The sequence below is a fragment of the Enoplosus armatus genome, chromosome 7 (assembly GCF_043641665.1).
Source record: "Enoplosus armatus isolate fEnoArm2 chromosome 7, fEnoArm2.hap1, whole genome shotgun sequence".
Taxonomy (NCBI): Eukaryota; Metazoa; Chordata; class Actinopteri; order Centrarchiformes; family Enoplosidae; genus Enoplosus; species Enoplosus armatus.
In genome coordinates, this window is record NC_092186.1 from 6,228,409 (window position 1) to 6,245,076 (window position 16,668).

The 16,668-nt window shown below is 41.0% G+C and overlaps 2 protein-coding genes across 2 annotated transcripts; both read left to right on the top strand.

Annotated features, from left to right (window-relative positions):
• The first annotated feature begins 382 nt into the window (after positions 1-382).
• Positions 383-1,402, top strand: gpr17 (G protein-coupled receptor 17). Its single transcript, XM_070909611.1, has one exon. The coding sequence runs from the start codon at positions 383-385 to the stop codon at positions 1,400-1,402; it is 1,020 nt and encodes a 339-aa protein (XP_070765712.1).
• A 2,700-nt stretch (positions 1,403-4,102) lies between these two features.
• inpp5d (inositol polyphosphate-5-phosphatase D) lies at positions 4,103-16,042 on the top strand. The gene is made up of 27 exons (XM_070908337.1): positions 4,103-4,242; positions 4,764-4,827; positions 7,211-7,346; positions 7,454-7,598; positions 7,823-7,963; positions 8,042-8,132; positions 8,226-8,303; positions 8,401-8,478; positions 8,583-8,706; positions 9,307-9,413; positions 9,878-9,980; positions 10,059-10,255; positions 10,334-10,451; positions 10,550-10,646; positions 11,961-12,099; positions 12,450-12,558; positions 12,699-12,787; positions 13,149-13,230; positions 13,362-13,451; positions 13,542-13,652; positions 13,744-13,823; positions 13,909-13,996; positions 14,080-14,226; positions 14,321-14,384; positions 14,470-14,673; positions 14,784-15,232; positions 15,315-16,042. The coding sequence occupies exons 1-27, from the start codon at positions 4,103-4,105 to the stop codon at positions 15,353-15,355; spliced, it is 3,312 nt and encodes a 1,103-aa protein (XP_070764438.1). The 3' UTR covers positions 15,356-16,042.
• The last annotated feature ends 626 nt before the right edge of the window (positions 16,043-16,668 follow it).

The following is a 16,668-nucleotide window of genomic DNA, read 5'->3' on the forward strand; positions in this document are numbered from 1 at the left end:
ACACTGACATCTTTTGTTACCTTGTGAGACTGGCACTGTGACAAGCACTCTCCCTGCCTATTGTCTGTGTGTGTGTGTGTGCATAGAGAGTAGCGTGGACAGGGGTTGGGCTTGTATGGTTTCCTGTCACTGGGGTACTTTGCTGTCTGAATACTAACAATGAACTATCAGAAATCAAAAGCACTTGTTTTGAAAAGTCATGACTCAAATGCTGGTCAGAGATCAGCCCTCTTCTAGCCCTCTTCTATCTACCCTACAAACATACATATGTTACTTTATTGAGATAAAAATCCTCCCAGTGCGGAGAAATGTTTCTATTTATACCTGAAAGTAGCTTTTAGGATACGTTTATAACAATCTTTCTGTCTCCTCAGCCACCAAAATGGAGTCTGCTACAATGGAGCTGCCCTCCCTGCTCTCCAATCAGTCATCAGAGAGCTGTGCAGCAGTGGACACAACAGCTGAGAACACACTGTTTGGATGCTTCTACATCCTGGTTTTCTTTCTGGCGCTGAACGGTAACAGCTTGGCTCTCTGGATCTTCTCTCACCAGCGTGGCTCTTCCTCCCCGGCTAACATCTTCTTGATTCATCTGGCTGTGGCAGACCTATCGTACGTGGTCATCCTCCCGCTGAGGGCCACCTACCACCTCACTGGTGGCCACTGGCCCTTTGGCGAGGTGCCCTGCAGACTGGCGGGATTTTTGTTTTATGTCAACATGTACGCCAGCCTGTACTTCCTGGCCTGCGTGGCGGGGGATCGCTACCTGGCTGTGGTTCACGCCGTGAGGTCGCTGAAGGTCCGTCGTGCTCGCTATGCTCACATCATCAGCTTCTCTCTGTGGGCCCTGGTTACTGTCTCCATGGCGCCACTGCTAATCACCCACCAGACTGCAGAGGTGGACGGCATGACAGTGTGTTTGCAGCTGTACAGAGAGAAGGCCTCGCGCAATGCACTGATCTCGCTGGCTGTGGCCTTCACGCCACCTTTCCTCGCCACCCTGTCCTTTTACCTGCTCATCATTCACAGCCTGCGTCGGGGCTCCAGGTTAGAGCCGACCCTCAAGCTGAGGGCCCTGCGCACCATCGGTCTGGTCATGCTCATCTACGTAGTCTGTTTTCTGCCTTACCATGTGAGCAGGGCCACTTTCATCCTGGGATACAGCCATCCCGACGTCTCCTGCCAGACACGCAGAGGCCTGAGCTTGGCCAACCGCCTCACCTCCTCCCTCACCTGCCTGAATGGCGCCATGGACCCCCTGATCTACCTGTTTGGGGCGGAGAAGTTCCGCGGCACTCTAATGCGACTGTTTTGCCAAGACAAGGCCGGGGTGTCAGGAACCACCAGCGGAGAGTTAAAGGGGACACACGAGAGCTCTGTGAGTGCCAAGTCAGAGTTTTGAGGAAGAGGAATTTGAACTTGATCTGGATCTGTGATTGGTGTGCCACTGTAGCCCCATTAGCTTGAATATAAGGCCCAGTTCCAGTGTCCACCCTACGCCCTATTCACTGAACCTTCACAGACTTTGACATCACCTAGGGACAGTACCTTGTGAACTCACGTTACCTGGACAGGGGCATCCTGGGTCCAGCAAAGTGTGAGAATGTTGTTTACTCCAAAAAAGCAAAATGGTACTTTTGGACCAAATCAACGTATTATACGTGTGTTTATACTTACATGAAAATTCCCTCCTGCCAACTACTTCCATATTTTGTTTATATTTCCTTTTTTTTGCTTCCAAAATGTCCCATAAGCAAAGTCTGAGGAGTTGCCAACTTGCAGAAAGTGTGCATAAACAAGTCAGGAAGTCAACCATAGACCCCTCGAACACTAGCCGCCACCATCAAAGCCATCGAAGTCTGTGAGGCTATGATTGCTTTGAGTCGTAATGTCCTCTGCTGTGTCATATAATGTATTAGCAACATGTGTCTACCATCCAGTGCATGGTGGAAAAGAGGCTCCAGCCGCCCATGACCTCGACAAGAATCAAGTTGTTCAGTCTATTGTTTCCACAAGCTTCCTGTTGATGTTGGAAAATGATTTTTGTGTCAAACACCAAATAATGAAATATGTACATACTCAACGTTTTATGTATATTTCCTGTTACTGTTTTGTATCCTATGCCAAATGTGATAAATACTCGGTTTTAGCTATGCTAGCAGCAGGGCTCTGGGGATGGCAATGTCGGTTCACCACTGTGTCCAGATTGAACTGTTGGATGGATTGCCATGAAATTACAGATATCCATGATCTCTAGAGCATGAACTGTAATTACTTTAGTGATCCCCTTTTTGTGTTTAGTGCTGATTAACAAATGTTAACACACTAAACTAAGATGGTGTGGATGGTATATTGCTTCTATTACTGTAATTTTAGCCATACTAGCAGCAAAGCTCTAACGATGGCAGTAGTGTAAAGTAATTAAAAATAAACATTCCCATCAGCCTCAGCTGGGCTTTGTTTTTAGCACTAAATAGCAAATGTTAGCATGCCAACACCCCAAGCTAAGATGGTGAATATGGTGAACATTATACCTGCTAAACATCAGGATGTTAGCACTGTTGTTGTGAGCTTGTTAGCATACTGACGTTAGCATTTGGCTCAAAGCACCACTTTGCCCAGGTACAGAATGACTGTCGACTTAGTCTAGTATGTCTTGAAAATGTTTTTTTAAATTGCTGGAAGACACCGGCACCATGTTTACTTTGCTTGTGCTAGACAAATCTTTGTACATACATGCATTATTATCCAGCTCCCTTATGCTCCTATGATATGCATTTATTGTTTTGTCCACATTTTGATGATATTGCACTATTGCATGACAAACTATGAACCCTGTTTTACTGAGTCAGTTTGGCTAAACATCATCTGCAAAAGAAGTGGTGTTTTAGACAGAAAGACATGATTCACACAGATTGGTAAATTGTGAGTTATAAATGTCCCTTGTGACTTCAAATTGTAAATAATAAACTTGTAATTATTATTACTCCTATTACACTTACCTATATGTTAACAACTGACTCACTTTTCATTCTTAATTTCTTTTTTGTATCAATAACACCTACTTGTCAATGCTGTTATATAAAAAGTGTGTGTTAACTCAACATTTCAATTGTTGTCACTTGAAAGCAAAAATACATTTTTTTACGTCCTGTGTGCATGCGATGATGTGTCTGGTCTATACTGTCACTGCATGTCTGAGACTTTGACATGCTCTCTGTGAAAGTGGGAAACCTATTTCAAGTGCAGGACAGAAACCTCCAGGGCTGCAGTGACTTGTCACTGTGTAGTTCTCTTTTTGTATCATGTGACCCATGTTGTGGTTTGTGAGCAGCTTATTTTCCTCCCCTTATTTCTGCAAGACTTCCTGTCCATCACATGAACACGGCAAGCCATTCTAAACTTGTATTTCCTGATTGTATAGATTTTAGAAAACACCGACCTCTCCTGATTCATATTAGACGGTTAAACAGTTAGCAGTGAGACTTGGGATGGGTATTATGGGTGAATATGAGTGCTTGTTTTATTCTAGATAAAAGGATAAAGATGATTTGAGCACAAAATTAATGCATCTGGGAGGCTTATTATAATTAGGATATATATTAGTAAATTCTTTGACTATAACAAGTACGAATCATCCTATTTTGTTACTTCCCTTTTTCACTTCTTTCAATTTAAGTTTTTACAAATGTGGTCCCTATTTTCTAAACAGTTCACATTAACAAGCAGATGTACGGGGAGTAAAGAGGGAATTCTGGTTAATCATTAAAGTAATGTTATAAAGATTTATACTCAGCAAGGGAAAGTCTGTATTTCCATTTACAGCTCTGTGGATCTGTCAAATAACAGGCAGAGCGGAGGCACTAGGGCCCTCCTCTCTTAACTTCTCAAATGAGGAAGTTCAGAACCAAGGTAGTAGTAGCTTCCTTTTACAGCTTTCAGGGGCAGAGGATGAACAAGTGAAAGAAAGGACTTCAGCAGTACGCACCATGAAAAGATGAAAATAGCCAGGAAGAAAAACTAGAGTCTACTTTGTTTTTTGGAATATAGTTTGAGAGCAGGTGCAAAAGTCTTGAGCTCAGACTCTTGGGTGAGGGACAGGATGCCAAGTTATCAGCCTTGGTGCCATGGTAATATAACTCGATCCAAAGCTGAGGATCTACTTTCCAAAGCAGCGAGAGATGGAAGCTTCCTTATCCGGGACAGTGAGTCCATACAGGGAGCGTATGCCCTCTGTGTTTTGTAAGTAGACTTGTTATTACTCATTTCTAACTATTGCACTGACAGTTGTCATGCATAAAGTGGACAATGATTCTTGTTCCTTGTTTAAAAAAAACCCTTCATATCATGCAATATGAGCTGTGTATGATCTTAATTAAAGGAGGAAGAACTGACACCACATGGCCATTATAAGTAATGTTTTTGGCATCAGGTTTAAGAAAACATTATTCTAAACATCATCATTTGGGCATATTCCATATAATATATATGCTGTATTACAATGTATCTTCACACTTTTTGCACTACGCACCGCAACACAAGACTAGTTCCCCTTTATTTGCATACTGTGCTGCCACAAAGCAACACCCTTTGCCTTCTGCAACTCGTATCATTTTCCTGGAGCAACCTTCATTTAAAATGCTACCCAAACTGTTCTGATTGCATGCTAAACACACCAAATACACCAGCCAGCATGTTTCTTTACCCTACATACGTGTCATATTCCAGTGACAGACATTTGCATTTTATTATCTTAACCACAGATACCAGAACTGTGTGTACACATACAGAATCCTGCCAAATGAGGATAAGAAGCTCTCTGTCCAGGTGGGTTGACAGTTTGACACAAGCCACCATTATTTTGGTCCAAAGTCAGATGAGTTATTGTTTTTGTAGAAGTGTTCGTGTTAAGTATTTATAGCATATGTGAAGATAGCTTGTAGCAGCATTTTTCACCATGCTACCGGCAAGGCTCACGGGATGGCAGTGTCAGTTGGTTGCCTGTCAGTTGGTCAGTCAGTCAGTTAGTTCGCCTATTTGGTCCAGACCGAAACAATTGAACAATTATTGGGAGGACTGACATGAAACATTCATGGTCCCCTGAGGGTGAATCTTACTGACTTTTGAAATCCCCTGACTATTCCTCTAGCACCACTGTGACATGGTTTTGAGTGAAACTCACAACAACTATTGGACAGATTGCCACAAAATTTGGCACAAACATTCATGCCCCCTCAGGACGAATTGCTGTCTTTTTTGTGATCCCCTGACCTTTCATCTAGAGCCATCATCAGGTCAAAATTTCACTTTGTTCAATGTTTTGGTTTATGACCAAATACTAAAACTAATGGCATTCCCATAAGCCTCAGCTGTGTTAAATGGTAATTAGCAACTGTTAGCATGCTGAAAAGCTAAATTACAATGGGGAACATGTAAATAGTATACTTGCTTAACATCAACATGTTAAAATTATCATTGTGAGCATGTTAGCATTCTTTGATCTTTGCATTTAGCTCAAAGTACCAACTGACTCTTTTAGTCTTGTTCTTGAATCAGTCATGTTTTCATCACAACAGAGCTGAGACAACGTTTAAATCAAATTTAACATTGAACTCTTATGTTTGTAGCATTATCTTATTACATAGATTCAGTAAATACCTCTGACTGGCAAAGCTGCTTCTGACAAAGCTAAGTCTCTGAATGAGTAATACGTCCTTCACTCACTGTATGAAGCTGCAATAACAATTCTGTCATGCACACATCCAACCTGCTTTCAAATGGCAAGAACTTCAATCACAAATGCCTATCGTTAGACCCAAGCTATGGTTCTGTGATTTATTGACCTTTATAGTTTTATAAAATAGTGATTGTGTGTGTAGGTAAATGTGCTTTACTGAAGGTACTACTGGCAGTACTTAACTGAGTGCCATTGTAATTATGCTTTAATAGTGAATAGTAACTGGTGGAGAGAGATTATATGAGCAGAAGGCATGGGGAAGACTTTTAGTGCAGGAACTAAGGAAATTGCAGTAATTTTGTTGGGAATGATAAAATCAAGGGTGACTGATCTGCAGATCAGTAGATGCATTATTGGCTTGATATCTATCTGTTGTTACCCTAGGTATATAACTAAGTCGTAAAGAAAAGGAATAACATCCACCTGGAGGACGTGAAAGCAGCTTGTGTTTGTGAGTTATCATAGGCAGATATAATTGAATATCATCAGCATAGCATTAAAGATAGAGAAAGTGTAATCGTATGGGAACGTGCAAATTTACCACAGAAAAGGGCTTACGGTTTTTGTTTTGGAGGACGGACAAGCATGAAAATATTCTATATGCAACAATGACACAAATATGTGGCCTAAAATTGTAAAATGTGAGTACCAGAATGTTAGATTTCTGTCCAACTAGAGTAATAATAAACCAGTATCGCCACTTTCTAATGAATGGAAGTACTCAATGATGTACTTATTGTAAGTGTCAGGCAAAGTAGGCCTGGTTCCTGCTCATACAAGCTGCCAGTAAAGGCAAAAATGTTCAGATGTGTGAGGTGTAATATGTAGTCTAATTTGGTCAGAAAACTTTTGGTTTCTGTTTGTGCCTCCGAAATCTACTGTTTGTAAATGGAACAGAGGGTATTTAGTGGTAAACATTAGTAATGTGTACCCTCAAACTAATATATATTGTGCACAATCTGTGACCCCACATACATCAGCATGCTATGCAGTGGTGACACCTTTTTATTCCAATGCAAGCAGCAGGTGAATTTTAAGGACCTGTAGGCACTATCGATCCCTGACATGAGGCGAGATTAGTGGTTTTATGTTCTCAAAAGTTGGGTGAATTCTTTAAATGTGACCATGAGGATTCTGAGTATCACTGAGAGAAGCGTTAATAACAAAAATCAGGGGAATGATATATCCTGATGTCTTAGAATGAAATGTACAAAATAAACTCTTGAAACAGGACTACACAGCTGCTTAAGGAACTTAGTTGATGGCACAAATGCAGGTCTATTCTGCTGCAAGAAGCCACAGACAGTGCAAGTAGACATATCTGACATCACATGGGAAGTAAAACTTAAAGATTGTGTCACCTGATTTAGTAACAAAAGAAAAACAAACAGAACAGAACAACAGCACAACATGACATTTCAGTTCTGCTGAGGTCCGAGGAGAATTATGTGTCTGCTGTGATCTGCTCTTCAGGCATCTGAAGGAGTTCCTATCAGGTTCTTCTCTATGCTGCCTGAGCTGGTGGAGGCATATTACAGTCCCAACATGGGTCTGGTCACACATCTGCAGTACCCTGTCCAGAGGGAGGAGGAGGTAGACGAGGAGCCAGGTCAAACAACTTCACTTCATCTGAATAGTGGCTAAAATGTAAAAAATAATATGTGCCTGTCAAAGATTGAAACATTTCTAAATGTCCTATATGTCTTTCTCCTGCAGAAAGCAATCATCTTCCACCTCAGCTTCCACCCAGGAACTTCGCAGCCAACGATGTGAAAGACAGTGACCCCAAGTCTTCTGAACAGACCTGCAAGTCCTTATCAGACACCTACCTGATGAGACTGCAGCATATGGACTTGTCCACGTATGGTCACATTTGCAAAATGTCCACTGATGCAGCACAGTTATAACTGTCCTCAGTAGGACAATTCATCATGCAAAGTTTATGATAACACAATGGCAGTATACAGTATGTACAACGTAATCATTCCTACAGTCATTTGACACAGTGATGTGCTTGGCTGAAGCTACCTGATGTGTGAATAAAGAGATAACAGTGTTTAAAGTGCTCCTGCATCATCTTTCCAGAGTACCTGAGGAGCATCAAATGGCGATCCAAGATTACTTTCGGACCTCAATCTGCTCGGATGCTGAACAAATACAGAATGGTTACCCCAACCTCCCCGGGCTTAAGAAGCTAACAATGGCAATCTGCAAGAACCTAAACAGGTTAGTTACTAGTCAACAGAATATATTGTATATACAGTGTATAGGGCTGATTTAACCATGCTCCATTTTGTGAGACAGTGAAATTTCCCGCATCCTGCCAGCTCTGGAGGTCTGTCATAGAGCAATGGACCAACAGCTCTCCCCTGGCATTGGAAATTTTCCAAAACAAGTGGGTGGCACCCTTTATCCTTTGCAGCATTATCAATTCAGCTCACACAAAAAAAGTCCTCATCATCATGTATTATTTCTTTTTTTTTTTCAGATGTATGCCGATTCAGGCCAATCTGTACCCTTTAGACTTGAGCAACTGACAAAACTGCTCTACTCAATAGAAGACAAGGTAAAGTACTATGGCTCATTTTACTGACTGACCGTGAACAATCTTGGTTATTAACATACCAACAGATGACACAACACTTCCCTATTTCTTTTTTCAGGCAAAAAGTTCTGTGTTTGAGTCTGTTGGATATGAAGGAGGTCACAGGAGATCTCTCATACCGGTTGTTACGTTTGAGGTGCTTCTCTAAATTAGTTATTGTTTTAAAATGCAGGACTGACATGATTTTAAAATGATTTTAAAACAGAGGTTTATTTTATCAGTTTCCTCTTTCACTCGCAGGTCAAGCAAGAATCTCTGGGGATTTCCACAAAGATGTTCCTGAAAGTGGATGTTGAAAGTGGGAAGCTCTTCCTCAAGAAGTCAAAAGATGGGCCTGAAGACAAATACTTTGTGCACAACAAAAGTAAGAAATCACATCGTTCTGTAACCCCATTCCTTTGTATTTTTAGCCATGCTAACGAGCAATGGTCAGTCTGTCAGTTCTACCACTTTGGTCCAGACTGAAATATCTCAACAATTACTGGATGGATTGCCATGAATGGATGAATCCTACTGACTTTGGTGATCCCCTGACTTTTCCTCTAGCGCACCATGAGGTTGACATTTTTGTTTTTTAGTGAAATGTCTTTACAACTATTGGAAGCATTGACATAAAATTTGGTACAGACATTCATGTCTACCTGAGGATGAGTTATAAAAACTTTGGTGATCCCTTAACTTTGTATCTAGCGCCATCATCAGGTCAAAATTTCTGTACTTTGTGTTTAGTGCTAATTTGCAAAGGATAGCTTGCTAACATGCTAAACAAAGATGGTGAACATAGTAAACATTATGCCTGTTAAACATCTGCATGTTCATTGTCATTGTGAGCATGTTGGCATGCTGTTGTTAGCATGTTGTTTAAAGTACCACTTCACAGAGCAGCTAGCATGGCTGTAGGCTCTTTTTGCTCTAAACCATCAACATTGTTCATTTTAATGAGAGTACTGTGATTACTTTTCAGTCCTGCAGTTGGTGAAATCCCAGAAAATGCACGCCAAACTTGTCATTGTGGCGGAGACAGAGAAAGAGAAGATTTTGCGTAAAGAGTTTGTGTTTGATGACACAAAGGTAATAAACATCTTACAATGTTGCTCCTGATTTAGCTTAAGGCCCCTGAAAATGTGTTTTTAAATCAAGAATTTATCTGTAAGATGATTGATAGTGGCCTGGCAACATTAGCTTGGATTTCATTAGCATCGAACGCACAACTGTCAACACATTTTGACTCAAATGTTGCTAAATCCTGATTGACGTGTATGTGACGTCACCTTTTTCCAAATGATCCCGCCCACTTCAACCCAATGAGAAGAGCCCAGACAAAAACACAAATACAGACATCTCATGTGAAACAACCAGAACTGTTGTAACGCTGGCAGAAATCAGTGTGTTCATGTGGTAGACCATTACCTATGGTAAGAAGCTGATTGAGAAAATACATTTTCAGGAGCTTTAAGTTCTCAGTCACATGTAATTCATGATTACAATGTTAAATATGTTCGTTATCAGAAATCTTTTTTTTCTTGTCTCACCAGAAAAGAGAGGGATTTTGCCAACTACTTCAACAAATGAAGAACAAACACTCTGAAAAGCCTGAACCAGACATGATCACAGTGTTTGTTGGCACCTGGAACATGGGTAACAAAGTTAACATCTTAGAAATTTAAATGAATTTGAATTCATGACTGCCCCATGTAACTATCCATAAACCTGCAGGAAATGCTGGTCCTCTCCACAACATCAACTCCTGGTTTCAGTGTAAAGGCCAAGGGAAGACCCGAGACGACACTGCGGATCACATCTCGCACGACTTTTATGTCATTGGGACTCAGGAGGATCCTTTGGGTGAGAGGGACTGGGCAGACACAGTAAAAGGTGTCCTGAGGAACATCACAAACATCAGCTTTAAACAAGTGAGTGACAAAGTAACACAGATATAACTGAATGCAGATGCAGAGCAGTAAACCATCATATCATCTTCTAACATCCAGGTGGCGATCCACACTCTGTGGAACATCCGGATTGTGGTCCTGGCCAAGCCAGAGCACGAAAACAGGATCTCCCACGTTTTTTCAGACAGTGTGAAGACGGGGATCGCCAACACTCTGGGTAAGCAGTTCCACTTCTCCATAAGCCATTTAATGACCTGTCATAAAAGTTCATTGAACAATTACCCATCAGTACTCACTGCGATATTTGTTTTGCAGGAAACAAGGGAGCAGTGGGAGTGTCCTTCATGTTCAACGGTACATCTTTTGGCTTTGTCAACAGTCACTTGACGTCTGGAAGTGAGAAGAAGCTCAGGTGAGCAACAGATTACACTTTTAATAAAACCAAGTTTCAATTTGTCAGTGACATTATATATGGATGTAACCAAGGGCGTCATTTCAAGTGGGGACTCAAAATCCATTTTTTGTGATTTCAATTTGATTATTTCCAAAATCTCTCTAAACATTATCCTCTAACTGTCCAGCAGAAGAGTTAATAAAAATGTTGATATGTTCATCTGGGCCCCCATTATTTGTTAGTTTGCGCTCACAGCAATAAGCTTCAGTAGCAGCTGCAAATGATTTCGGAGTTTTTCGCCCCAGGTTTTGTCTCTCAGGCTACATACATACAGACTGCTCTGTGATTGGTAGAGATTGTTGGAGCCATACACAGCCAAGCAGGACAGGGAACTCTACTACCCAAAACTGACTAAATGTAGTAAAGGGTTATCAAATATTACTGAAAAACATCAATTCATAATATTTATTTAAATAAAAAAAATAGCTCTATACTTTTCTTTTAACCTCCAATCCATTGGAGCAAGCAAAAGGCCTTTTATTTTTATTATTTGGCACACATTTAATAATGTAAATAACTGATTCCCTATGTTCTCTGCGTATGAGCATGTCTCTTGTCCACAATGAAGGCAAGAGACATGCTCATACGTGGGGAATTAAGATAAAAGCATGGTGTCTGTGAACTTCCAAGTAGCGTTAACTAGCTAACTTTGTTTCCATTAGCTGCATTTGTTAGCATTAGCTTGCCAGCTAAAATGCTTTAGGTTACAAGACTTTATCCGGTGATGCTACAGCAGCATGCAGTGCAGTATATGGATGATAAACTTTACATGCACAGGCTGGTGTAGTTTTATGACAAAAGTTAGCTTCAGCTAGGCAGCTAACTGAAATGACTGGTGCTTTTACTTAAGCTAGTTAACAGTTAGCCACACAGACCGTGGGGAGTTTTGCTTTTTAACCAGCTGATTGGAGGTTAAAGGAAAAGTAGAAAGCCATATATTTTTACACTCTATTTGAATTATTTAAGCAACATTATTTATTGATGTATTCAGTTATATTTTGACTTGTGTGATAATCTTTTTGTACATTTTGTCAGTTTTGAGGCACCACACCTCTTACTCCTCTGCATGTTTTTCAGAGAAGCATTTAATCTATATTTCAATTTAAATTTAATATTATGCTAAAAAAAAGATAAATATCACAATGCAGAATGTGCTCTTTCTAGTGACTATGCAAATACAACATTATCTACCAGTACAACTAAAAGGAATTTTAAGTGATGTTAATAATACTAATAAAATGTTTTTTTCAATAAGTTTTGCTGTATTTGCAGACGCAATCAAAACTACACCAACATCCTGCGATTTCTGAATCTGGGCGATAAGAAGCTCAATCCGTTTGACATCACACATCAGTTCACCCACCTCTTCTGGCTTGGTGATTTAAACTACCGTGTTGAATTCCCATCTACAGTAAGTTGTAAATAATGCAGTTCGCTGTATAGAAATGGCACAAAAACAAATGTTATATGATGCAACATACTGTATGTACTTGGAACCAAATTAATTACTGATGTAACATTTTAATTGAGCTTCTATTGTTATAAATCTTCCTTATAACGACATTCATTTTCACAAATGAATGATCTTTTTATATACATTTTGTGAAATTTGTCCTGTGATGATATTAACCTCAGAAATTCGTGATCCAGCAGTGGTGTAATTCAGTGAGCGGTGCATGAAAGAGCATGCTGGTTGTCAGGTGTCTGAGCTCTCAGCTGCTAGCAGGAAAAGTCACTACTTTGCACTGTTTCCCTTCACAGGAAGCTGAGTACATTGTGACAAAGATCAAACAGCAGCAGTACCAGGAACTCCTCAGTAAAGACCAGCTCAACATGGAGAGGAATGATGGAAAGGTCTTCTTGCATTTCGGTGAGCCTTGGGCACATGGAGAATATTGGTCAATACAGACATACAGCTGACAGACACAAGTGTGTGTCGTTTAGCTTGTGCTTCATGTCATTTTCTAAGTCAGCTTATTAATTGTCTTCTTGATTTTATTTTGATTGTAGATGAAGAGGAAATCACTTTTGCACCCACATACCGCTTCGAAAGAGACACGCGAGAGAAGTATGCCTACACAAAGGCTAAAGCCACGGGGGTAAGCTTTTGTTTAGTCAGGTGTCTTTTCCCTCTATGGCTCCTGTCAGTCACCATAGTGCAGAAACAGGGAAAGCAACTGGAGCATTGAACACACAACTCAGTTGACACAGAACATGGTTTTTGCTTTAAGCCATCAAAGACAAAAAGTCCACCAGGATCAATTAAGCACATTTCCCTTTTAGACATTCAGAACCTCATGAATTTAGATCCACACCAGCAAGAATGATTGAAGAATGGTCCTACCAGAAATGAATTGACCTCTGGTACATAACCTCCCAGCTGCTTTTTAATTATATAAAGTTTGTGAAGCCCTATCTGTGAAAAGTATTTATGTATGTATGATCAATTTAACTGTACAGACAAAATACAATTTGCCCTCATGGTGTGATCGTGTCCTGCGGAAGTCATACCCTCTGGTTCATGTTGTCTGCCAAGCATATGGTGAGTAATTCCCCATGAACATTTTTGGTTGTGCTTTATTTTATGGGGTCCACAATTTCATATGTACTTTAAATGGAGCCCCTTTAATGATATTTCATGAGACTCATTCAGCCAAACCTTCCAACTTGCAGGGTGCACTAATGACATCATGACAAGTGACCACTCACCAGTGTTCGCCTCATTTGAAGTCGGAGTAGCTTCACAGTTTGTCTCCAAGCAAGGTATGATCACCACCCACGGCTCAATGCAGATGACTTTATATTATCCGCTCCAGAATTATGGTTTGATGTTGTCATTATTTTGCTTTTCAGATCCAAACAGTGCACCTCAAGGTGGGATACAGATCATGAACTGTATGGCCACCTTGCTGACAAAATCCAAGACCAAGTTCTTCATCGAATACCATTCCAGCTGCTTGGAGAGTATGTTTCATCTGTATCATTGATCACATTGGATTCTGCTGTAACACGGACTACGGTTATCTAAAACAAATATTTATCTAAATGTCTACAGAAACAGTCAAGACTTCAGAGGGGGAGAACACGGAGCACTCAGACGGGTCAATAAAAGTTTGGTTTGGCAACCTGGTCAAGGTAAAACTGGGAAGGAGCTTTCACTGTGGAAGATGACTTGTTGTGGCAAGCGATCATCATTTGTCTTCTTCTCTATCTTTTCAAGCTCACCCCTATCATCTCGGACCCAGAGTACCTTTTGGACCAGCACATCCTCATCTGCGTGAAGTCGACAGACTGCGACGAGTCTTACGGTAATGAACTCGCGTACAGTTTGTAATACAGTTGCACCGAGCTGAGCACTGCTTACAGTTTGCTGGTGTTTTTATTCCCAAAGGAGAGGGTTGTATTGCGCTGCGAGCTGCCCAGTTCAGCTACACAGAGTTTCAGATCACACTGACTCACCATGGAGAGAAGACAGGCACCTTGACAGGTGGCATCCAGTTGCACACCTCGGAGGGCAAGCCCACTGAGAAGTTATACGGTGAGTCTGGAGATCAGATCGGGACATACTTATTAAATGGTTTTCACCTTAGTTCTTGTGGCATCAGTTCCCTTTTTTTTTACTCCTCTTTCAGATTTCATCAAAGTTGAAAAGGATGACACTGTCGCCTCGAAAGGCAAAGGCGGTGACCCAAACAAGTAAGATACCTTTTCACTTGTGGTTACCGCAAAATATTTCAAACATGAAGTCTGAGTGTGATATTTTCCGTCTTCTGGTCGACAGGTTTTCCATCGCCCAAGCACATGATATTTCTAACCCAAGTTACATGGGAGTGACCTTTCAAAGGGGCAATGTGATAGATAAAGGTTGGAGTTACAGCATGCCACCAAAAAACCTTCCAATTGCCGGGCAAGGGAGTAAAGAATCCAAGAAGGGTGGTTATGATGTGGGCACACGCAGTCCTACAGGAAAACCTTTAAATCCTATGTAAGGCCTGTTTTTGGTGCAATCTCAAGAATTAACAATAACATAAATAGATAATCTGATTCAGTAGAAAGTGAAACAGAAACTTTACTGACTGGTTCCTTGTTTCCTAGGGGTGAGGGTGAAAAGGTGTCAGAGATGTTTGACAATCCGTTATATGGTTCAATGGGAAAATCACATGGTCGGGGGAAGGAACAAGACCTTCAGCAGAAGGACCACCTCACACCTCCAGATCCCATCTTTACAACGTCCAAACCGGCAGATGGAGACCTTGATCGCCCCCCGTTGGTCACCCCGCGCAACCGCTCCTTCACCTACTCTGAGACCAAACCTCAGCCTCCAACCCCCATCACATCGCATCCCTCAGCGCAGAAGAAACCAGTGGTGCCCTCGCGCTCGGAAGGGGGCATGGCACAAAACCGGCCTCCTTTACCTTCCAAGTCCCGGCCAGGCATGCCGGAGGCCCAGACACCAAAATCCAGAGACTACAGAGAGAGCTCTGAACTTCCCAGCAAACACAGACCACCAGTGAGACCTGGTCAGCCACAGCCTCCCAAAGACAGTAAGGAAATCTCAGTTTCTCTTATGCCAAGATTCGTAAGTCTTGAATATAATGATGATGCAAACTCTTTGTCTTTCTTTAGTGCATCCTGACGTTCCCAAGATGGGCCGTTCTGTGAAGTGAGAGCGGGCTGCAGCGATGGTCAGCACTGACTGTACAGCTTCCTGCTCTGCATTTTGGGAAACATAAAATACACAGGCTTCAGCCAGTCACTCCACCCCGCCAAAAAGTACCACATATGAGTGACTATTTATTTGTAATGAAGGAATAGGAATAGTGCATTTTGGGGAATGTGCCTATTCAGTTCACCGTGTTGACAGTTAGATGAGAAGAGCGATACCATTCTCATGTCTCTACACTAAATATGACGCTACAGCCAGTTGGTCAGAGCCAGGCTAGCTGTTTCCCCCTGTTATTAATCTTAATACTAAGCTAAGCTAACTGTCCCCTGGTTGCAGCTTCATATCTCCACGTACTGACATGAAAGTGGTATCGATCTTCTCGTCAAGAAAGCAAGAAAGCGCATTTTCCAAAATGTCACTTTTACCTTTTTTTCACTTTTTTTTTTTTTTTTTTTTTACCTTTAAGTGATATAAACATTAGAGACACATTTTCACATTGCACTTCCTTTCTGCTAAGCTCGCATTAAAAAGTAGGTTTGAAATTAAACACTGCTTATAAATAATTCTGTTACGTCATGTAGGGTTTTACACTATACAGTAGCTAACGAATGTTTACTGCACAGTATTATCTTGCACAGACATTGAAATGTTTGCCTAAAAGACAATAAACAATAAATGCTCAAATAAATTCAAGCTTAATTAGACTTTGTTATTTTATATTTCTCCCACAATCTCATAAATGCCTCTTTAAGTCTGCATTAGAGACCGATCTAGTACTTCAACACTCTAATGATTTGCTCCCATCTGCTGTTGGCTAAAAGAATTGCATACAGAGTTAAAAAAAAAATCATAGAGGACATTAGATTGTATTGGATATATATAATGTCCAACATACTATTTCATTTTTTCCCTTTAACTTTAATCAAATTGCTATGACTGTGTTTTCTCTCTGTATCATTGGTAGTCCAGTCAATGCTGGGCGCATGTTAAGCAGTTCTCTGTCTAGTGCAGTGCTTCCCAACCTGCAAGTCAGGACCCTCCAAGGGGTCAAAAGATAAATCTCAGGAATCATAAGATGAAAGAAGACATCTGCATTTGTTACACAAAATGTCATTCATTTTTTCAGTCATCCCTCCAATCTTTGCTGGATCATTTTACCTCTTAAAGCCTATAAAAATAACCCTATAGACGTATGTAACCACTTATGGGTTGCAAGTAGACATCGGCTCATTTTAAGGGCTCACAAGACAAAAAGGTTGGGAAGCACAAATCTAGTAAATCTTAAAGAGCGCAAAGGCCTCTAAAGTTTTTGAT

Coding starts and splice junctions, on each gene's coding strand:
- gpr17 (XM_070909611.1), top strand. CDS start 383: ATGGAGTCTGCTACAATGGAGCTGCCCTCCCTGCTCTCCAATCAGTCA.
- inpp5d (XM_070908337.1), top strand. CDS start 4,103: ATGCCAAGTTATCAGCCTTGGTGCCATGGTAATATAACTCGATCCAAA. Junction 8,304..8,400: donor TCTACTCAATAGAAGACAAG/GTAAAGTACTAT, acceptor TTCTTTTTTCAG/GCAAAAAGTTCTGTGTTTGA. Junction 10,452..10,549: donor GGGGATCGCCAACACTCTGG/GTAAGCAGTTCC, acceptor TTTGTTTTGCAG/GAAACAAGGGAGCAGTGGGA.